The following is a 23079-nucleotide window of genomic DNA, read 5'->3' as shown; positions in this document are numbered from 1 at the left end:
CCCCCCCCCCCCCCCACCACCTGGGGCTGACTCTCATTGGGCGGGTTTCCTGTTGTCACTGGGGGGTCTGTTAAACATAAATCTTTGGTTTTTTCTTCCTATCCTCCCACCTATCCTGGTCTTTGGGGGCTTTCCTGCGTATAAATTTTCTGCTCTGAAAGTATGAAGTACTAGAGAGGACCGGGAAACGTTTCTTGTTATCCCCAGCCTTGTCGAGGATATCGTCAAGAGTAGGTCCAAATAGGAACTCACCCTCGCAAGGAATGGAACACAGCTTAGTTTTTGTTTGGTGGTCACCTGGCCAGCATTTAAGCCAGAGGGCCTGCCTGGCTGCATTAGAGAAACCCGCAGCTCTGGCAGCCAGCCTAACAGAATCGGCTGACGCGTCAGCCAAAAATGCTGCTGTGCCCTTCACTACTGGGATGGAGCCTAGTATGTTATCCCTGGATGTTTTGTTTTTAAGTTGTGTCTCTAGTTGATCTAGCCAGACCATCAAAGATCTCGCTATACATGTGGCTGCAACTGCGGGTTTTAACCTTCCCCCTGCGACTTCCCAAGCCCCTTTTAGGAAGGTGTCTGCTTTTTTACCATTGGGTCCTTTAGTACCCCCATGTCCTCAAATGGCAGGGAAAATTTTTTAGAGGCTTTAGCTATTGCCACATCTAATTTTGGCGCTTTTCCCCAGAATGAGCATACCGGGTCCTCAAAGGCGCATTTCCTCTTAGGGGACAACAGGCCCTTTCTTTCCGGCTTTTTCCATTCCCTTTTAATCAGGGAGAGGACTTTGTCATTGAGAGGGAAAGATCTTCTTTTATTTCGTTCCAGGCCACTGATCATCATGTCCTGGACTGATTTCTTGGGGCGAGGATCTACCAAAACCATAGTGGACCTAACTGCTTTAATTAAGTTGTCCGTACCCTCTATAGGGAAACAGCTACGTCTCCCTCCCTCAGAAGATGACGAAGATAAGAAGGACGAATTTGAGTCTACCACCTCCCCGTTCGAACTGCTAGATCCTGATACCAGGGATAGATTTCTGCCCCCCCCACCCTTCTGCAAGGAGTTGAAGGTATCTTCTACCTGGGATTTAATCAGGGATCTGAGCTCTGAGGCGAACTTAGGGGTCTCCTCGCAAATTGTTTGTTAAATACACGAGCTGCATAGCCTTTTCTCCCATGTGGTGGGCAGATCCTCTGCGCAAAGCGTGCAGGTCCTGTGTTTGGAATTGCCCGTACTCTTCCTTCCCTGATGAAAGAAGAAAAAGAGGGGGGGGTCCAGGTCATAAGTGAGCTTTCACGAAGATCACTAACCATCCTGCTGTAAGAGGGAATACCGGATATGGAGAGGAACCCATTCCTGTAGATGGGTTTTTCCTCGAGGTTGACGCCACACTGGAGTCCTTGCCGCACTCCAAAGACCTGCCGGACCGCCCGCTTCCACCGTCACCTTGGCCGTGCTGGCGTGAAGGGTCACTGGGGGGTCCTTTTGCACGCTTCCCATGTTGCGGTGGTGGTGGTGAGTGGGGGTGCAGGGACTGCACCTCCTATAGCTCCTGCTCGCTCATAGCTGGTGCTAGAGTGTGCTAAGGAAGCACTTCCCTGGTGCATAACCCCAGCATTTAACCCCTATAGGTCTCACCTGGCTTGAGTTTCACATCAGCCAGCCGTCAGACCTTTGTGTGCTACCCCCTCCCCTTGGGGAATATGGGTGTGCACCTCTAGCGTGGGGAGTCCTCCAAACCCCCCCCCCCCCCAACGTTTTTTTTTTCTCCGGCGGGCGTAATGTGCACCCAGTCACGCCGACTCCCCAGTGGTGCACCGCGGCACGGGGAGGCGTTCGGCGCGCGCGCTTCCGCAATGCGCCCCGACAGGCCAGGCCTACTCACCGCCCTGGGCCCCGACACCATCGGAGAACGCAGTGGCTCCAGTCTTCTTCTGCGCCGCGTCTCCCTGCCACCCTGGAGGCCCACTGACCTCAGCGGTGGGGCTTCAGGACAGTGCACCAGCCGAGGAAGGGAACCCCAGCAGGCTGAGCCGGTCTGGCCGGGCCTGGTATGTCGTCCATATTCTTTTTTAGATTATTTCTTTCTTTCTTTCTTTCTTTCAACGCTGTAGGTCCTCGTCAAGGACAGGAAACCAACTGATGCGGGAGAGAGGTACTGCCCTTTTTATCTGTAGGTTTCCTGTCCTTGAAGGGCGGATCCTCTTTCTCCGTGGTGCCGTCATGGGGGAAGGAGAAATTACCAGCTGGAATTTATTGGACAAGGCAACTGTTAGGTGGATTCATAATTGGCTCAGTGATCAAACCCAAAGAGTGGTCGTAAATGGTTGCACATCCAGTTGGAAGAATATCTCAAGTGGGGTACCACAAGGATCTGTCCTAGGCCCTGTGTTGCTCAACATATTTTTCAATGATTTAGCTGAGGGAATTGAGGGTAAACTGATTACATTTGCGGATGATACAAAGCTAGGAGGGATAGCTAATGCTAGAGAAGAGAGAGAGGATTCAAAAATATCTAAATAAACTGGAGCAGTGGGCAGCAACTAGCAGAATGGTTTTTAACAAGGAGAAATGCAAAGTCCTACATCTGGGCAAGAAAAATGAAAAAAGCATGTACAGAATGGGAGGAGTAGGGCTAAGCAACAGCACATGTGAAAAAGACTTGGGAATACTAATAGATCATAGACTGAACATGAGTCAACAGTGTGATGCAGCAGCAAAAAAGGCAAACACAATTCTGGGTTGCATTAAGAGAAGCATACAGTCTAGATCACGTGAAGTAATTATCCCCCTCTACTCCTCTTTGGTCAGACCTAATTTGGAATACTGTGGCCATTTCTGGGCACCACATCTTAAAGACATGAAGAAACTGAAGTAAGTTTAGAGAAGAGAAAATGGTGACCGGTCTGCAAACAATGTCCTATAAGGGACGGTTAGAGGATTCTTATAAAAGCTGTACTCACCAGGAGTGATACAGTTGGAGTCGAACCTGGCTTCTGTCGGCAATACTTCACCCTTCTCTAAGGCTTTCTTTATTTTTTCTTCTGCCTCTTTTGCAGACCTAAATACATTAAAGAACAATGTTTATGCATTTATATGTACGATTCTACAAGATAGAGAAAATGTGTAATCAACGTGTTCTATTAAAAGTGAATTTAGGGGACAATTTATCTTTTTACGTGAACATGGTGTAAAAATCTCTGTGTGCATGGGTAGAAACAATGGTAACAGTTGATAAATTAATCATAAGTTATTGATAATTTTTGACCAGTTTGAAGTAAATGGTTGCATAACAATTGCTTATAGTATATTCTGAATATTTCATAAGAGGGGTTGTCTACTGAAAACAACCTTGTCCATTTTAGAAGAGCAACACTGAGGGATTCACTCATGAGTCAAAATGGAGCGCAGCATCAAAGAGAGCAGCTTCTATTCTGGAGGGCTCAAGCCACAATGATCACTTAGGCAATTCTTGAATATCACAAAAATAAATAAAAAAAACAAAAACACTTGGTGTATTAATGAAATTTGACCTAATAGAGGGCAGGTCCACGTTGAGGATCCTCATCTACCAGCTAGAGGAGAGACTCTCATTTTAGAGGACTTGACACCTTACATGTATTACAAAGGCAGTAATCGGATTTCAACGAGTATGAAAGTAACGCATGCACTGTAGAAGATCAGAAAGCTCTCCATACACACAAGATAAATATTAGCGGAAACAGACAATTTTGAGCATTTGGGCTTACCATTGTTTGGACGTTATACACAGATTAATGTCTGACAACAATGTGATTTGTTAGATAGCATTTCTTTTTCTGGACAAAATCAAATGAAAAACACAAATGTTTGGCATGAATGACCCAATTTGCCCAATCATTGCCAGTTTAGTCTGGATTATACATACAATTGACCACAATCTGGCCATTAATTGTCTCATGTGTATAGTCAGTTTACAACTTGATGTTGGGCGCATTAAAGGGAATCTGTCACCCCCTGGGACCCATCAGAACGCTAATATGGGCATACAGGTGATAGAAATATGAATCTATACTTACCTGTATGTCCCATATTAGCAGTCTTGTGGCTGTGAAATTGCTTTTTATTACTTGTGGGTCACGCTGTGTTCCGGTCCGGGGGACAGAAAGAAATCCCGCCTAGTTGTTTAACTAAAATATTTCTCCCCTCCCCGTCACAGTGCCGTGACGTGCAGTTCCCATGGCCGGATTCCGCACTTCACCTGTTATTTCCCTGCCGTCTGTGTACAAGTGAAGAGCAGGGATCTAGTGCGCAGGAGCCGGGAAATCAGAGTGACTCACCGGCGCCTGCGCACTAGATCCCTGCTCTACAGCCTAATAATTGACACATCCCTGGAGCCGGGCTCTCTTACCCTATATTATGCTGCTCTCAGATTAAATAGCAAAATCCTGTTGAGAGATTCACTTTAAGTTTTCACTTGTGACTGAAGTTTGTGCGAGTGTAAAGCAGGGAGCCACATGGTTTTGTGTATATAAAGTATTAAGAATAAGCAGAGACATTGGTGAGATGTGCTTATAACAGGCACGACTGTCTGTGAGCGTGCAAGAACTACAACAGCTGCAGCTCTTACTGCCGGTCATATGTGATGGCAACCGCAGAGAGGAACCATCAGGCACTGCTAGAAAGGAGAACATCTCCTAGGCAAAAATAGATAAAAGGTCACTTTATTAAGGTCATACGTTTCATGCCTGATGGGGTCGCTGAGGAGTACCCTTAATAAACTGACCTTATATCTACCTTTGAGCAGTCATCCTTTCCAGCAGTGCATGGTGGTTCCATGTTTTTTCTCTACGCCCTTATGTTATGGCTATGCTTTTGTTTGGGTTTTCTAGAATCAACAAAAATTGGGCTAAATTCAGTAAAGAAACTATAACAAGGGCAGCGATTCACCAAAAAGGTCATGTGAGTAGAAGACAAGTGACAGCTGCAGTGAATACAGACATGAGACAGAGCTAGAGCGACAGAGGATTCATCAGTTAAAGGGGTTGTGCCCACTATAAAGAATACATTTAACTAAGCAGAAAATGTTTAAATGTATTAAAAATGATGTTCCATTCAAAAAATAAAAAGATCCAGGGAGCATACTTCAGCAGATGATAGCTTGTTATTTTTTGAATGAAGCATCATTTTCAATAACTGTAAATTACAAAACCATTTATTTCCACCTTTTCTGCTTAGTTAAATGTTGTTTTCTTTATGGTAGCACCACCCCATTAAGTAATGTTTTTATTACATTTTTATGCTATTTTTCTTTTGTCACAAAACTTAGCAGCATACTATAGTAAGCTGTAGGTAGCTATATTGAGGAGCGTCTTATAAGTACGCAGCAAATTTTCCAGTGGTGCTACTAACATCCCCATAGAAGAGGCTGCTCTAGAGTAGCTTTATTTTTAAGCATTTGGAAAAATGATAAAATTCTTGTAAGCACATACACACTTTAGAGGGGTTCTCCTTAAGATAGGTCATCACAGTCAGAACAATGGGAGAGCCGGTTGATAGGCCCCCATATATTGAAATTGGCCGTTGACAGCTCAGGTGCAGTTTCATTCAACATGTAGCGGCCGCTGCTGGGAGCTGCAGATCATCTCCTGGTCTTTGTGAATGTACATGGGATATTGGCCTGTCCCCAGCTTATCAGTCTGGCATTTAAACCAAAATCAAGATAGTATAAAATGTCTGCACATGAGCTGTATTGCATGACTGATGGCAATAGCGCAGCATAGTCCTGCAGGTGCTACACCATACAGCCATGGAGCCATTGTCAGTATCCCTGCAGCAACCAGGATGTGTCACTTGTGACATAAAGTAACTATGTATACAACCACCGAGTGGACCTGAATTTCATCTCTGTCATAGTGATGCCAGAAACAGACAATTCCTGCTGCATCGTGGATAAGGCAGATGGGGCAGCAGGCATGAAGAGATTTCACATTCTGCTAATTCTCCCCCTGGTGTCAGGACATGCATTATGGATGGGATTTCTAGCCGCAGATTTAAAGAAACAGAGGATGGATGTTTCCTGGATGTTCAGGGAGCAAAAAGCTGCTGGAGAATGTGGCAGAAGAAAAGTGTTACAATTCAGTAAGAACAGGGCACTGGGCTGGGGGATTATATATTAGAAGGAAACACAGGCAGATCACTGCAAGATGGAAAGTAATGGACCCCGAACCACAATCGGCTAAAGGTACCTACAATGCACTGACTGATATATGGAGCACTGTGCAAAAAAACAGACTAAGTCTGTGTGCCCACTATGCGTTTTTTAAGCAATTCCGCTGCAGAAACGCTTAAAAAAACACTTGGTAGGTCTGCCATGTTCCCCAATGATAATCCACATGTGCTGTGCACATGCTGCGGAAATTTCCACTGCGGATTATCATTGTAGAAAAATCCGCAGCACTATCAATTATTTTGCAGAAACGCAGCATTTTCGCCGCCATTGACTTGCATTGGAACGCATGTCATCCGCATCACTGCATCTGTACATGCAGATAACATGTGTTTCAATGTGAGGATGGTACCCGGGTGTGGAGAAGAGGAGACTCTGCTCCAGACCCGGGTACCATAGTACCTGTAAAAAAAAAAAAGAATAAAATAAAAAAATAAATATTATACTTACTGTACCTTCTGATGACGCCCGGTGTCCATGTCTCGGTTTAAAGGCAGCTCGCGGTAGACTGAAAGGACCTGCGGTGATGTCATTTAGTCATGTGACGGGTCACGCGACCGCTGACGTCGGCAGGTCCTTTAGTCTACTACAAGCTGCCGGCAAGCCAGGATGCATCGGATAAAGACACCGGGGGCCATCAGAAGGTAAGTATAATATTTATTTTTTGACATTCTTTTATGGTCACACTATATAAATCCATGCCGTTTGCATGGATTTATATAGTGTGACCAAGTTGACAAGCACTTTCCAAGTGATGCTAAAATTGCTTGGAAAGCGCTTGACAACCCGCATGTGGAAATGCCTGTGAAGAACGCTTCACATCCGCATGTCCCTGGCAGGAAAAACGCATGTACAATCCGCATGCGTTTTTTTCTGCCAGGGAGATGCAGAAACGCTCAGGAAAAAATCCGGAGCATTTCTGCATCGTGGGCACATAGCCTTAACTCTTGCTCAGAGCACCAATCAGAAAGACTGACATTTCTATAAGGCTGTGTTCACACTAAAATCAGAGGCAGAATCTGCAGTCTGATCATAGTGGAAGCGGTTAAACACCATGTAAGCGTATATAGCCAGGGCTCTGCACACACGGCCACATTACATTTCTGTACACCCAGGGCAAAGTGCGGTATTACTGGTTGTTCATTGGGACTATCTTGCTGATGAGTCAACAGTCAGTCAGCCTGATATCAGCATGACCGACAGCAGCTTCTGTGTAAGTGTAATGGGTGGGGCGGCAGACTGTGCTCTGCTAAAACAACGTAAGATATTCAGAGAAGCCAAGGCACCAAAACCGAAGGTTCTTCATAATATTGAATAAAATTAAATTTTGTTATTTAAAACAGGTAGACAAAGTAAGCAATGTTTCGGCCATAATTGGCCTTTCTCAAGCTTAAAAAAAATAAAAAAAAATAAAAAATACAGCGGTTTCAAGTTCAAGCTTTTTTTTTTAATCAAGAACATGCGGTTTTGGTGCCTCGGCTTCTCTGAATTTTCTGCGTAGCTTCTGGACCTGGTGGGCCTGCCGAGCTAAGTACACGTTTGGTCAATGGTGCATATGAATCTACTACTGGACTGCACAAATATATAAACAGTAATAGAAGTGAATGAAGGCGAGGTCACACACCGCCAGCTGAGGTGGTGGCAGGGTAGATGATGGGTTTTGGGTCCATGAGATCGCACACTTGAGATCTGTGTTCTGAACATCTCGGAGTCTGGGTGAGGCAGATATATCTGTGCGTGGCTCGGTGCATGAGCTGTGTATATAGAGATTAATGGCCACAGCTTACAAGACCAATAAATATCACTATTCTAGACGTCACTACAGCGCCCTCTGCTCTGACAGTATAGAGACAGAAGACGCAGAGGAGTCCTGACCTGCCGACAGCGAGGAGAGGTGAGTATTTGATTATTATTATTTTTTTTATAGATAGATAGATAGATATATATATATATATATATATATAGATAGATAGATATGTACCAATATACGGGGCCCACTATTCTGCATGGAGCTATATACGGGGCCCACTATTCTGTATGGAGCTATATACGGGGCCCACTATTCTGTATGGAGCTATATACGGGGCCCACTATTCTGTATGGAGCTATATACGGGGCCCACTATTCTGTATGGAGCTATATACGGGGCCCACTATTCTGTATGGAGCTATATACGGGGCCCACTATTCTGTATGGAGCTATATACGGGGCCCACTATTCTGTATGGAGCTATATACGGGGCCCACTATTCTGCATGGAGCTATATACGGGGCCCACTATTCTGCATGGAGCTATATACGGGGCCCACTATTCTGCATGGAGCTATATACGGGGCCCACTATTCTGCATGGAGCTATATACGGGGCCCACTATTCTGCATGGAGCTATATACGGGGCTCATTATTCTGTATGGAGCAATATACGGGGCTCATTATTCTGCATGGAGCAATATACGGGGCTCATTATTCTGTATGGAGCAATATACGGGGTTCATTATACTGTATGGAGCAATATATGGGGTTCATTATACTGTATGGAGGACTATGTGGTGCCCATAATACTGTATGGAGGACTATGTGGTGCCCATAATACTGTATGGAGGACTATGTGGTGCCCATAATACTGTATGGAGGACTATGTGGTGCCCATAATACTGTATGGAGGACTATGTGGTGCCCATAATACTGTATGGAGGACTATGTGGTGCCCATAATACTGTATGGAGGACTATGTGGTGCCCATAATACTGTAAGGGGGACTATGTGGTGCCCATAATACTGTAAGGGGGACTATGTGGTGCCCATAATACTGTAAGGGGGACTATGTGGTGCCCATAATACTGTGTGGAGGACTATGTGGTGCCCATAATACTGTATGGAGGACTATGTGGGGCCCATAATACTGTATGGAGGACTATGTGGTGCCCATAATACTGTATGGAGGACTATGTGGTGCCCATAATACTGTATGGAGGACTATGTGGTGCCCATAATACTGTATGGAGGACTATGTGGTGCCCATAATACTGTATGGAGGACTATGTGGTGCCCATAATACTGTATGGAGGACTATGTGGAGCCCATAATACTGTGTGGAGGACTATACTGTCCGGTCTGCACTGTGCACTGCGAGGATTCGCAGGTTTCTGAGCTACTGTAGAATTTACAATAGATATCACTCACGTAATGTAAGAAGTAAGTGAAACCTTTGGCCTTGTACTATACCTATATTTCTTATCTGTGCATCATGAATCGTGGTATGTGGTAAAGGGGCCCACGAAAACCTGGAGCCGGCCCTGGGTATGTCCCCACAGGACCCATTAGCTCCAGCATTACCACAGTTGAAAACCAGTATCGGCAAAACCACTGTGGATTTCTTTGCAGAAAAGCTGCGGCTTTAACACACCTATAACCTTTTGCATTGCAAGAAAAGAAATCCATAAAGAGTCATGCTGTTGATGCCAAATGCGTATGTCAGCCTCTTGAAACGCACGATGAGGAGTGCAATAAGAATGATGTTTTACAGTCTAAATCTGCAGGGGTAAGTGTGCCTAACTCATTAATTTTGCAAAAATGGCTTAAAAGGCTTATCCTGGAATAACATACTTACTTAATTGGTGTGCACTGGGTTAAAATAACAAGAGCCGTCACTCACCCGCTCTATGTCCACCTCTGTCTCTCCACCTTTTTTCTGGTCTTTAATGATTGCAGTCATAACATCATGTCTACAGTGCACATCACCGCTGCAGCCAATCAATTAACTCAGAAGTGAATGTCATCTACATCAGCAGGGCTGCCAAGTTCAACGATTGGCTGCAGTGTGATGTGTGTTGTAGGCATGCAAGACACCACTGAAGCTAGTAGACAATAACTGGAGCATCGGAGGAGTGATTGAGCTGGACTGGGAGAGGGCAAGTGACAGCCCTTTTTATTAAATCAGCGCAAGACGATAACTGAAGAAATTTACTCCAAGAGACCCCTTCAATAGATTCAGCACATCCCTGGCATAACATGCAGCGGACAGCCTGGCCTATAGCAGCTACGAGTTGGCATAGATTTGCACAAATTTCTGGAATAAATGAGAGTAGCATAGTTGGGTTATTGTAGGCCCTATCCCTACAAAGTAACATGAAAAACAGATGGGAAACAGGAAGAACTCACACATTGTACAAAACATAACCTGCGCCGTGACTTGCAACTTCTTCCCACAATTCTTACATTTTGTCCTTGTTATTTTTTTAAATTATTTGTAAAAAAAAAAGTGTGAAGAATCCATAAAGAGGTGCCACGCAAGTGCCAGAATCACACAGCAGATTGTATACCCCCATGGGCAACACTAGGCAATTATTAAAGTCAATGGAAAAGGACAAACCCTTGACACCTGCTCAGTGTATACGGATGATAGCATTTCTCACATTGTAAGGGCAGCTCTGCACTATAATCCAGACTGTGACTTAATATGAATGTGGATACACTATGGCCCCTGGAGCATTAACAATAGGCTATCACTACACAGCTGGTGCTGTGGACACTAGGGGTCATCATTATAGGGAAAGGTTACAGGTTACCAGCTCTGATGCACTGTGCAAGGTCTAGAAAAGGAAAGGTTACATGTATATCCGACTAGCCCCAATCATGTGTCCCTAATACACAATTCCCACAGCCAGAGCTAGGGTTTCCATCTGTAAACCAACAGTGACAAAACTTTACTTCCAAGGCCCTGTTGCACGTACTCGGCAGTCCCATGTTGTAGCATCACGGAGACCGATTCATAATGACATGATAGCGACATGGTAGAGCATACAGAGTTGTAACTATTACAGATGGGCCTCAGAGAACGTCAAGTCAACACTGCCCCCTACTACAAGAGCTTAAATAAGGGGAATAATCCAGCAGCCATCAGTGCATGGAGAGGAGAAGAAAGGTTAGGCAGAAGGATCACACAAGTGCTGTGTTGCAGGACACTGCCAGGAATCTAGGATTGTTTAGAATGAATTTAGAGGAAGAAAGTAAAGTGATAATTACCTAAAACGTCTCCCTCGCTGCTGGTTCATTTTTGCCCTGGGAGCGACACCATCAACGGCCATAAAAAAGACTTTTCTTGGCTTGATGATACGGAAGAGCACCTCTAAATAATGAAATATGTCAGCAAAAATCTTATCGTCTGTGATTCGAAAGTGCACATCATCATCGTTAGGGTGCGAGCACTGGTGGATGATCCCATTCATGTCCAAGTAAAGATTGTCAAACTCTGGGATCTATGGGAGGAGAAAAGGATTTTGTTATATTCAGCGTTTTTCATTCACCAAGATAAACAGAAGCAGCACACACTAGACTGCAACACAACCAAGAATGGCACCCATGACCCTCACCGGCAGCGCACTAGGATCCTTTTTTTATATTCTTCATGATCTCGAAAGATTTATTTATATTTCAAATTTTATTCACAAGAAACACAAAATGAAGGTTGTTTAAGTGGAGGTGCGTATGGTCGATTTGTACGACATTCATTCCCTAAGGGACTGCTGGAGGCAGAGTACAGTGCTCGACTGTCCCCCAGTCCTCAGGAGAGTGACGGGTAAACACTCACTACGATTCCATTCACAGATAGAACAGGAGTCCTCCATGCCGATAATCGGGGGGCCTCGGCTTTTAGAGACACCCTGGCACTATGGGCTGCATAGGTCGGGTTCAATCCCATTTCCAAATATTAATTAATTAAAGGTAAGGTGTGTGCACATGCTGCATAATTTAGCCAGCACAGGGGATTTAAAATCCACAGCATATAAATTTATGCTGCAAAATCAAGGGTGAAATGTGGAGCAAATCTGCACCATTTCCACAACGAATCTGCAGTGGCAATTCCTAATGTAAAAAAATACACAGCAGATACAGCACATGAGAACATACCCTTAGGGAATTACAAAGACCGCATGCGTCAGGCACCGGCTGTGTGATCTCAGGTGTGTGACTCTGATCGATGCAGTGCTTCAGAGAAAAACACACTTTACAAGCCAAAGGGGACCGATCCACAAGGGAGACTAGTCGGACAGGCGAGTCTCCGGCGGCCTTTCCCCACACACTGCCCTGAATTGACAAGTCTCTCCCTTTACTTGTGTATAGGGAAAAACCGGTCAATCACTAGCAGTGGGCCACCGTGGACCCGCCTATCCAACTAGTCTCCAGTGTGGCTCGGTCCCCAGTGGCTTAAAAGCCACTAATGGCTAGTGGCTTAAAAGCCTACTTTAAAAAGTAGGTTTTCCTCAAACACCGCAGCGTTCAGAGTCAAACATACCAGGCTGAGATCATACAGCCGGTGCCTGATGCATGCTGCCCATAGATCGAGCCGCTTATATCAGCTGTCAGGTTCTCTTTAACCATATGATGAGCACATGGGTTCTAATCTATAGCATACTTTTCTTTTCAATCAGAAGAGACCCAAAGATTTGCAGTACCCAGTTAAGACCTCTGGTTCAGTCCTCTGTTGCCAACAGACTTCTTCTGTGGCTTGGATCCTCGGCCCAGCATCACCTGGTGCTACTGTTGATTCCTAAGCCCCGCGACGTCATACCATCGCAGGATCTAGGAAGCAATAGAAGCACACAAGGCCAGTCACAGAGGAAGTTCAGCTGAAACAGAGGACTGGATCAGGGGTCTGAACTCTGTACCACAAATCATTTTGCTCATCGCTGGTCCTAGGTAGACTTCAAGAGGTTTTTCACTTTCAGAAAAGTAGACCCCAAATGCTGTAAAATACCTGAAATAGCAAACATAGCAGATGCGCACACTCCTTGGGTCCAGCGACTGCTCCCTGAGGCTGCATGTTTTAGCAGCAGTAGTGATGTAATGAGGACAGGACACATCACCGCTGTAGCCAGCCCCTGAGATCAGCAGCTCTGGCAGTCTACCTCAGCACAGCCGCTGAGCTCAGTACTCAGCTAGCACGGGATGATGCTGTCCACATGACATCACTACTGCAGCCAAGGAGGAAGAGTACCTGCTGAGCTTGTTGTTTCAGGCAAGTCACAGCATTTGAGATCCACTTTATACTGAAAGTGGAAAACCCCTTTAAGAACATCTCATACAAGAACATTAAAATGTATTATGATTATTCTTTAAAAGGGTTATTCCCAAGTTCTACTATCCAAAGAACTTGCAGATCTGTGGAGGTCCAAACACTGGAGATCCCCTAGATCTTGAGAATAGGGCTCAGAAATAAAACGGTGACTACACATGCTCCATTCATTCTCTATGGGACTGACTGCTTGAAATAGCCAAATACTGTACTCAGCCAAGTCCAGCAATCCCACAAACAATGAATGAATGGTGGTGTGCACACACCCACCACTTTCTCCCACGGTTAATTTCAGGATGTGGAATGGTCCCAGTAGTCACACATCATCTGATCCTTTAACTTTTAAAGTACCACTCCATTTTCTTTTTGATTATTTTACCACTGCAGAGGTATCAGTAATGTATGTTCCCTGTGTGTAGTACAGTATTTACTGGTCAGTCTTCTGTTGTTCCCAGCACTGCTCCGCTCCTATTCTGCACCGTGACTGGAGTTGTGACTGGCCAGATTCACTTCTCAGCCTATGAGACTCAGAACAAGGCTCCCATAGACTAACATGAATAGAGATAGTGACTGTGACTTTAGGCCAGTCAGAACTATAAACACAAGATGGCAGAGATGGACCAGGGCATCACCAGAATCCGTAGAAGACAGCGATCTATATGTATCTTACTACACACAGGGATCATACAATACTGATACCTATCCAGTGGTGACATTAAGAAAAACCTGTGGAGGGTTGGGAATGACCCTTTATATCTAGAGCCCCTACAATAGGCTATGTCCACATTACAATCAGGCCATGTGCTCAGAGCCCTGAAAAATGTGATTCAGGTGGAACGCCCGATAGAGCTATTCACTGGAAGTGGGGACACACTTTGTGCTCCTCAACAAAGCCACAAATGCGTGGCCTGAATGTGATGTGAACATGGCCTCAATAATCCACTCACAAGTATGAAAATAAATCATTAAAGTGAAGTCAGTGGATCATTTTTTCAGTCTCAGAATGCACCAGTCGTTAGAGGGAACCTGTACCGTGTGATCTGTCACTGCGCAGCCGCCACAATATCATGGATTTGTTTTTGTTTGGTTTTTAAAGCCATAGACTTTTTTTTTTACTTTCTGAACGCAGTGTATATAAAAAAAAGTATAATCTGCCATGCGCAATATCTATATATATAATTGTCTTATCCTGTCTGTCTGTCTGTCTGTCCAGGAAATCCCGCGTCGCTCATTGGTCCGGCAGCGGCCAATCAGCGCCGCGGGATTTCTGAAAAAAGATGGCGGCCGTTAGCGCCTCATCTACCAGACAATGCAGCAGGGAGATGAGCGGCGCTAGCAGCACAATTACCCCGACCGGTGCCGCTGACCTCCATGCGGCTAACGTCGGAAGATCAGCGGCTTGGCCCGCTGATCTCCCGACAGCAAGTGTGAACGGAGCAGCAAGTGTGAATGGAGGACCGGGGAGCGGCGCCGCCGGTCGGGATGCTTCTGCTGCGAGCAGCAGCTCATCTCCCAGCTTCTCGCAGCAGAAGGAGCCGCACAGGCAGCGCCGCTCCCCGGTCCTCGCTAATACAGAGCCGCACAAGCAGCGAACGCTCCCGGGCCCACACTAATACGACGCTGATTGGTCGCGGTGGCCGGCCGACCGCGACCAATCAGCGAGATGGGCGGCAAATTTAAACGCCGCTCTGCTGATTGGTCATGGCCGGCCACCGCGGCCAATCAGCGATAATCGGCGGAAAATGTGAACGCCGCTCTGCTGATTGGTCGCGGTCGCCGGAAGCGACCAATCAGCGATATAGGCTGCAAATTTAAACGCCGCTCTGCTCATTGGTCGCGGTGGCCGACCGCGACCAATCAGCGAGATGGGCGGCAAATTTAAACATCGCTCTGCTCATTGGTTGCGGTGGCCAGATGCGGCCAATCATCGAGATTGGCGCCAAATTTAACAACGCTCTGCTGATTGGTTGCGGTCGCCGGCCAATGAGCAGTATTGGCGCCAAATTTAAACCCCGCTCTGCTGATTGGTCGCGACCTCCGGCCGCGACCAATCAGCGATTTTGGTGCCAAATTTAAACAACGCTCTGCTGATTGGTCGCGGTGGCCGGCCGCGACCAATCAGCAATTTTGGTGACAAATTTAAACAACGCTCAGCTGATTAGTCGCAACCTCCGGCCGTGACCAATCAGCGATATTGGCGCCAAATTTAAACACCGCTTCGCTGATTGGTCGTGGTGGCCGGCCGTGACCAATCAGCGATATTGGCGCCATATTTAAACACTGCTCTGCTCATTGGTCGCGGTTACCGGTCACGAATAACCAGCATTATTGCCACCAAATTTAAACCCCGCTCTGCTGATTGGTCGCGTTCGCTGGCCGCGACCAATCAGCATTATTGGCGCCAAATTTAAACCCCGCTTTGCTGATTAGTCGCGACCGCCGGCCGTGACCAATCTGCGATATAGGCACCAAATTTTAACACCGCTTTGCTAATTGGTCGCGGTTGCCGACCTCGACCAATCAGCGATTTTGGCGCCAAATTTAAATACCGCTCTGCTGATTGCGCCCGGTCGGCCGCATACCTATTCTAGAATACCCGATGCGTTAGAATCGGGCCACCATCTAGTGTTATATACCCAGGATTAGTCATCTAGAGGGGCTGTTCTTTTAAACTGCATTGCAATCACACCAACTGAGGAGAGATTGACATGCCAAAGAGGATCTGAGGTCACTAAAAAAAGCTCCTGATATAGTACTCATGGTCTCTGAAGCTGGAGGTACTTGCCTGGGCTTCATCTGACCTCTGCATTTTAACCCCTTAGTGACTGGACCAATTTTTTTTAAATCTGACCAGTGTCTATTTATGTAGTAATAACTCTGGAACGCTTCACCATATCCCATTGATTATAAGACTGTTTTTTTGTGACACATAATACTTTATATTAGTAAATTTAGGTTAATATGTTTATTTATAAAAATATCAGTAATTTGACAAAAATGTTTTAAAAATTGCAGTTTTCAAACTTTGAATGACTATCCCTTTAATCCCAATAGTCATACCACACAAATACATTAATAAATAACATTTCCCTCATGTCGGCTTTACATCAGCGCCATTTGTAAAGCGTTGTTTTATTTTGATAACATTTTAGAAGGTTTAAAAGTGTAGCAGTATTTTTTCAAAGAAATTTACAAAATGGATTTTTATAGGGACCAGTTCAGTTTTGAAGTGACTTTGGGGGTGCTATACAGTACAGACCAAAAGTTTGGACACACCTTCTCATTTAAAGATTTTTCTGTATTTTCATGACTATGAAAATTGTACATTCACACTGAAGGCATCAAAACTATGAATTAACACATGTGGAATTATATACTTAACAAAAAAGTGTGAAACAACTGAAAATATGTCTTATATTCTAGGTTCTTCAAAGTAACCACCTTTTGCTTTGATGACTGCTTTGCACACTCTTGGCATTCTCTTGATGAGTTTCAAGAGGTAGTCACCAGAAATGGTTTTCACTTCACAGGTGTGCCCTGTCAGGTTTAATAAGTGGGATTTCTTGCCTTATAAATGGGGTTGGGACCATCAGTTGTGTTGTGCAGTAGTCTGGTGGATACACAGCTGATAGTCCTACAGAATAGACTGTAAGAATTTGTATTATGGCAAGAAAAAGGCAGCTAAGTAAAGAAAAACAAGTGGCCATCATTACTTTAAGAAATAAAGATCAGTCAGTCCGAAAAAATGGGAAAACTTTGAAAGTGTCCCCAAGTGCAGTTGCAAAAACCATCAAGCGCTACAAAGAAACTGGCTCACATGAGGACCGCCCCAGGAAAGGAAGACCAAGAGTCACCTCTGCTTCTGAGGATAAGTTTATCCGAGTCACCAGCCTCAGAAATCGCAGGTTAACAGCAGCTCAGATTAGAGACCAGGTCAATGCCACACAGAGTTCTAGCAGCAGACACATCTCTACAACAACTGTTAAGAGGAGACTTTGTGCAGCAGGCCTTCATGGTAAAATAGCTGCTAGGAAACCACTGCTAAGGACAGGCAACAAGCAGAAGAGACTTGTTTGGGCTAAAGAACACAAGGAATGGACATTAGACCAGTGGAAATCTGTGCTTTGGTCTGATGAGTCCAAATTTGAGATCTTTGGTTCCAACCACCGTGTCTTTGTGCGATGCAGAAAAGGTGAACGGATGGACTCTACATGCCTGGTTCCCACAGTGAAGCATGGAGGAGGAGGTGTGATGGTGTGGGGGTGCTTTGCTGGTGACACTGTTGGGGATTTATTCAAAATTGAAGGCATACTGAACCAGCATGGCTACCACAGCATGTTGCAGCGGCATGCTATTCCATCCGGTTTGCGTTTAGTTGGACCATCATTTATTTTTCAACAGGACAATGACCCCAAACACACCTCCAGGCTGTGTAGGGGCTATTTGACCAAGAATGAGAGTGATGGGGTGCTATGCCAGATGACCTGGCCTCCAGTCACCAGACCTGAACCCAATCGAGATGGTTTGGGGTGAGCCGGACCGCAGAGTGAAGGCAAAAGGGCCAACAAGTGCTAAGCATCTCTGGGAACTCCTTCAAGATTGTTGGAAGACCATTTCCGGTGACTACCACTTGAAGCTCATCAAGAGAATGCCAAGAGTGTGCAAAGCAGTCATCAAAGCAAAAGGTGGCTACTTTGAAGAACCTAGAATATAAGACATATTTTCAGTTGTTTCACACTTTTTTGTTAAGTATATAATTCCACATGTGTTAATTCATAGTTTTGATGCCTTCAGTGTGAATGTACAATTTTCATAGCCATGAAAATACAGAAAAATCATTAAATGAGAAGGCGTGTCCAAACTTTTGGTCTGTACTGTATGTTGGAAACCACCCAAAAGTGATACCATTTTAAAAACTGCACCCCTCAACGTATTTAAAACTGCTTTAAGGTAGTTTATTAACCCTTCTGGTTCTTTTCAGGAAATAATGGAAAGTGGCATGACAAGAATGAAAAAGTTTATTTTTATCACCTAAACTTTGATAACTTCTGAACAGGTCGCTATAGCCGGCAAATTCTAAGGCCGTTATTTGGTCATGAACCCAATCAAAGTCTCAGGGTGCCGATGAGGATAAAGAGGGAGCACCCATACTCTGTTAACTATTTAGTCACTATTTAGTCACTATTGACAACAGAATCTAAGGGGGTTAAATGTCCATGGTCGGTGCCAACACTGATCATGGCTGATGCAGCAAGTTGTCAGCTATAGTGTACAGGCGACAGTTACAGGATTGTCACCTTTCGGGGAACTCTAGTTTCTTACGTCTCAGGTCAGTAAAAAGACGTCTATTGGTCACTAAGGGGTTAAAGTGAATGTATCCGCTATACATATTGTCCAAGCCATGGGCAGCATGTACAGTATCAGGCACCGGTTGTATGATCTCAGCCAGGTAGGTTTTACTCAAATGCCGTGACGCTTCACAGAAAAACATACTTTTAATGACCACCGGGGACCGAGCCGAACAGTAGACTAGTCGTAAAGGAAGGTCCCCGGCGGCTTCTCTCTGTCCGCTGAGAGTGACTGACACGTCTCTAACTACATGCGCGTATTGATTCAAGACTAATCATAGAACAAGTTAATTAAAGGAGGTTTATTTGTCAATGCGTTTCAGAGTCAAAACATGTGGTTGTCCTGAGGAAGGAGTCAAATTTGACTCAAACAAGTTGACAAAAACAACCTTTAGGCTATGTGCCCATCATGCAGATTTGAAGCAGAAATTTCCTGAGCATTTCTGCATCTCCTTTGCAGAAAAAACGCATGCGGATTTTACATGCGTTTTTTTCAAGTATCACCTGGAAAAGTGCTTGACAAGTTGGTCACACAATATAAATCCATGCAACTGGCATGGATTTATATTGTGTGACCAACTTAGAAGAAATTTATACTATCAAATGCTGCATCTAAAGTAATGGAAAAATAAAAATTAAAAAAAAAATAAAAAACCTTATACTCACCTCTCCGGCGGCCCCCGGTCTCCTCGGCGTCCCACGGTATACTGGCAGAACCTGCGGTGACGTCATTTAGTCAGCTGATGGTCACGCGACTGCTGATGTCAGTGGTCAGATGATGGTCACGTGACCATCAGCTGACTAAATGACGTCACCGCAGGTCTTGCCAGTACACTGCGGGCCGCCGAGGAGAGAGGATCGCCGCCGAGAGGAGACCGGGAGCCACCGGAGAGGTGAGTATGAATAATTATTTTTTACTTTATAATTCTCTTTTTACTTGCAGGTACGATGGTACCCGGGTCGGATGAAAGTCTCCTCTTCTCCACACCCGGGTACCATTCGCGCATTGAACTGCATAACATCCACATGTGTACATGCGGATATTATGCATCTCAATGCAAGTCAATGGGCACGATTTCGCCTCGAAATTGCGCCCAAATTGGTTGTGTTGCGGATTTTTACACAATGATAATCTGCAGCGGAAATTTCCGCAGCATGTGCACAGCACGTGCGGATTATCATTGGTGAACATGGTAGACATCTTAACAAGCGATTTTAATGCGTTTAAATCCGCATAGTGGGCACTCGAGCCTCAATTAACTTGTTCTATGATTCGTCTTGAATCAGCAGTGCACTTGAAGTCCACCTACTCTGGCTTTCTATTATGTACAAATCTGTGGACGTGGCAGCGGCTGACAACTAGGCTATGATAGTGGTTGTGTCACACGCAACCCCTACAGGTGACCAGCTTTCAAACAAATCTCCAACCTTAATACCCTGATGAGACCCTATTGCGCTTTTTTGTCTTTTTACATCCGCGTATTGGCAGAGATCAGTCAGTCAATGGCAGCAGGCGGGGAGAAGTCGCCGGTCTCGCTAGTCTATAGCGCCGCCAGGCCCCCTGCGGTTTTTAAAAGTATGTTATTCTCTGAAGTGCTGCAGAGTTCAGTCACACACACCTGGCTGAGATCATACACCAGGTGCCTGATGAATGCTGCCTGTGGATTGGACAGCATGCATCAGCTGTCAGGTACTTTAATTTTATAGAACGGGAAAACCCTGTTCGGCCTCATTCAGACATCCTTGTTGCACATATATGTCCTGTTTTTCACAGATTGAACATGTACCCATCATAGACACTTATGCTCGCTGCCACACTGAAGATAGAAGTCTAGCAGCAGGAAAAAGACTCTGTCTAGTTTAGGGTCGCCCGCAGCACAGACATTGGGTGCTCCAGGTTATCAGCAAAACACGATAATAAGACTTTATTCACACGTCAGAATTTTTTATCAGTATTTGTATGCCAAAGACCAGGAGTGTCTCCAAAACACAAAACAGGTGTCAGTCTTTCAATTATAGTATTTCTCTGTAAGTTTCACTCCTGGCTTTAGATTACAAAAACTCACATGTGAATGAGGAATTAGAGTGATTTTGGAAAATGGCTATCCTGCAGAGTCGTAATCAGTTTCTTGTCAAAGTGGAGGTGTGCTTAAAAATGTAGAACAACAGTCTTAAAAAACTGGATGTCCGAAACGTGAAGAGTTTTTCTGTGTATCGGGGTGGTGGTCTGTTGTGCCGGCGCCATCAGACGCTCTACTTTAGGGATTTTCTCCCCGGGTTCTAGAAAGTGTTGCTATCCAGAGCCCCACAGGGCAGGTAGGAGTGCCACAGATGTGCTGCTGTACAGGCTCCTGCACTCCACCAGCCTGGCCCAACACTGGCATGTGGGAATCTATCTGCACAATCTTTATGCTACATAAAGAGCTTAATGTTGAGGTGAGTCCGAGAAAAACATCAGCTGAGGTTGTTTTTTGTTTTCTTCTGTACGTCAGCTGATGTTTTTCTCACCTCAACATTAAGCTCTTTGTTGATTATCATGTAACAATGCTGAAAGTGAATAGACATGGGTGATCTGAGTTAGCTGTTATTATGTAGAGCACACTTTTCTAGATTCCGAAACTTATTTGTTTTGGAACTCGGGCTGCTAGTCTTACATATGAAAGCAGAGGCCTTATAGGTGCTAGTACCACCCAAAAAATGATAAAATCATTTTTGCAGTGATTTAATGTTGAGAAATCTAGTATTGAAACCATATGCAAATCAGGCTGGAAGTGCAATGGGGGTGTGGTAGTGCACTTGGGCTGTTCCTTCCCAGTGAATTGGTACACCATAGTGCACTAACAGCCTGATTTACATACAATAGATTTTGCATAATGAGCAACGATCTCTCCAAAAATATATTTAATATTATTGGGGTCCAAGCACCTACACGACGACCTCCACAGAAACTAGTATGGCCATGTTCATCACCAATACAATGACACCTGACGTGTAGTAAGCCCATGTGCCAGTGCTGAGAAATCATAAATGGAATGCAAATGAGCCAGGAAGAGCACTGGGGGCGTGATGACGCACATTGTGTATTGACACGCCTCCAATGCTCTACCAGACTAATTTACATGTAGCTTCTAAAATTTGATCTCGCAGCGCTGGCACATGGGATTAGGAGTATCACATTACTACAATGGCAGAAAGCGTCTGTAGCTGGGATCCCGGCTGGGAGGTCAGCCCCGTGTCGCAAAGGGAAGGGTCTCTAGCTGGGATCCCGGCTGGGAGGTCAGCCCCGTGTCGCAAAGGGAAGGGTCTCGAGCCGGGGCCCCGGCTGGGAGGTCAGCCCCGTGTCGCAAAGGGAAGGGTCTCGAGCCGGGACCCCGGCTGGGAGGTCAGCCCCGTGTCGCAAAGGGAAGGGTCTCGAGCCGGGGCCCCGGCTGGGAGGTCAGCCCCGTGTCGCAAAGGGAAGGGTCTCGAGCCGGGGCCCCGGCTGGGAGGTCAGCCCCGTGTCGCAAAGGGAAGGGTCTCGAGCCGGGACCCCGGTTGGGAGGTCAGCCCCGTGTCGCAAAGGGAAGGGTCTCGAGCCGGGGCCCCGGCTGGGAGGTCAGCCCCGTGTCGCAAAGGGAAGGGTCTCGAGCTGGGACCCCGGCTGGGAGGTCAGCCCGGTGTCGCAAAGGGAAGGGTCTCGAGCCGGGACCCCGGCTGGGAGGTCAGTCCAGTGTCACAGACCCTGTGTGTCAGGGACAGAGGTCATGATTCCATACTGCACAGGATCAGCACACAGCTCCCTGTGCACACAATTCCCGGGACATGGAGAGGACCGGACGTGCCCGGACACGTCACCGCTGACCCGTGAGCAGTGATGTCACGGTTACGTCACGCTCGCACTTTACCTGATGCTCCTTCACCACCTCACTGAGGCAGGGATAGCGCTCGGAGATCCAGCGATAAAACTTGGGGACACCCATCCTGATACTGTACGTTACCAAGCAGACGCGCAACTGCCGGACAAACAGCCGTCACGTCCGGCGCTTCTCACACACGTCACGGCGGGGTGGGCGGAGCGGTAACGTGCCGTTATGTTACCTCACACACGGAATGGTGTGAGCTCCGTGTAATGCTAGACACCGGGCACAGTGCTGTGTGTGAGGAGCGGCGGGCGGCCCGGAGGCTTACGTCACCGCTCTGCATTTGTTTGTTACTTAAAAGTGAAAGCAAACGCCTGAGTGGTTCTCACTGCAAGATGACGTCATCCCATAGCCAGAAATAGTAACCAAGGAGAGAGGAGTGACCGGTCTGTAACCATGGAGACCAGAAGATGAGCGCTGTGTGGGGAAGGTCATGGGGATGAGTGCAGCTCTGTATGGACGGTGCTGAAGTTGGTTTATTTGTCCAGTTTCTAATTTAGCAATTTTTTTTTCAGGTTCAACAACAAAAATGACAATGATAAAGTACAAT

General features: G+C 45.8%; 1 protein-coding gene across 2 annotated transcripts in view; it reads right to left on the bottom strand.

The window, feature by feature from the left end:
• Nucleotides 1-22813, bottom strand: part of XRN1 (5'-3' exoribonuclease 1) — a 108516-nt gene extending 85703 nt beyond the window's left edge. For both annotated transcript variants that reach the window (XM_073674686.1, XM_073674687.1), the window contains exons 1-3: nt 22515-22813; nt 11233-11465; nt 2964-3061 (exon numbers count right to left, since the gene is read on the bottom strand). In XM_073674686.1, coding sequence (XP_073530787.1) covers nt 2964-3061; nt 11233-11465; nt 22515-22589 — 406 coding nt within the window. In that variant the 5' untranslated portion in view covers nt 22590-22813. The remainder of the gene's footprint in view (nt 1-2963; nt 3062-11232; nt 11466-22514) is intronic.
• Nucleotides 22814-23079: the final 266 nt, after the last annotated feature.

Source organism: Phyllobates terribilis, unplaced genomic scaffold (assembly GCF_046119375.1).
Source record: "Phyllobates terribilis strain yellow unplaced genomic scaffold, ASM4611937v1 Scaffold_3__8_contigs__length_932513732, whole genome shotgun sequence".
Lineage (NCBI taxonomy): Eukaryota > Metazoa > Chordata > Amphibia > Anura > Dendrobatidae > Phyllobates > Phyllobates terribilis.
This window is presented reverse-complemented; position numbering and strand designations above follow the sequence as displayed.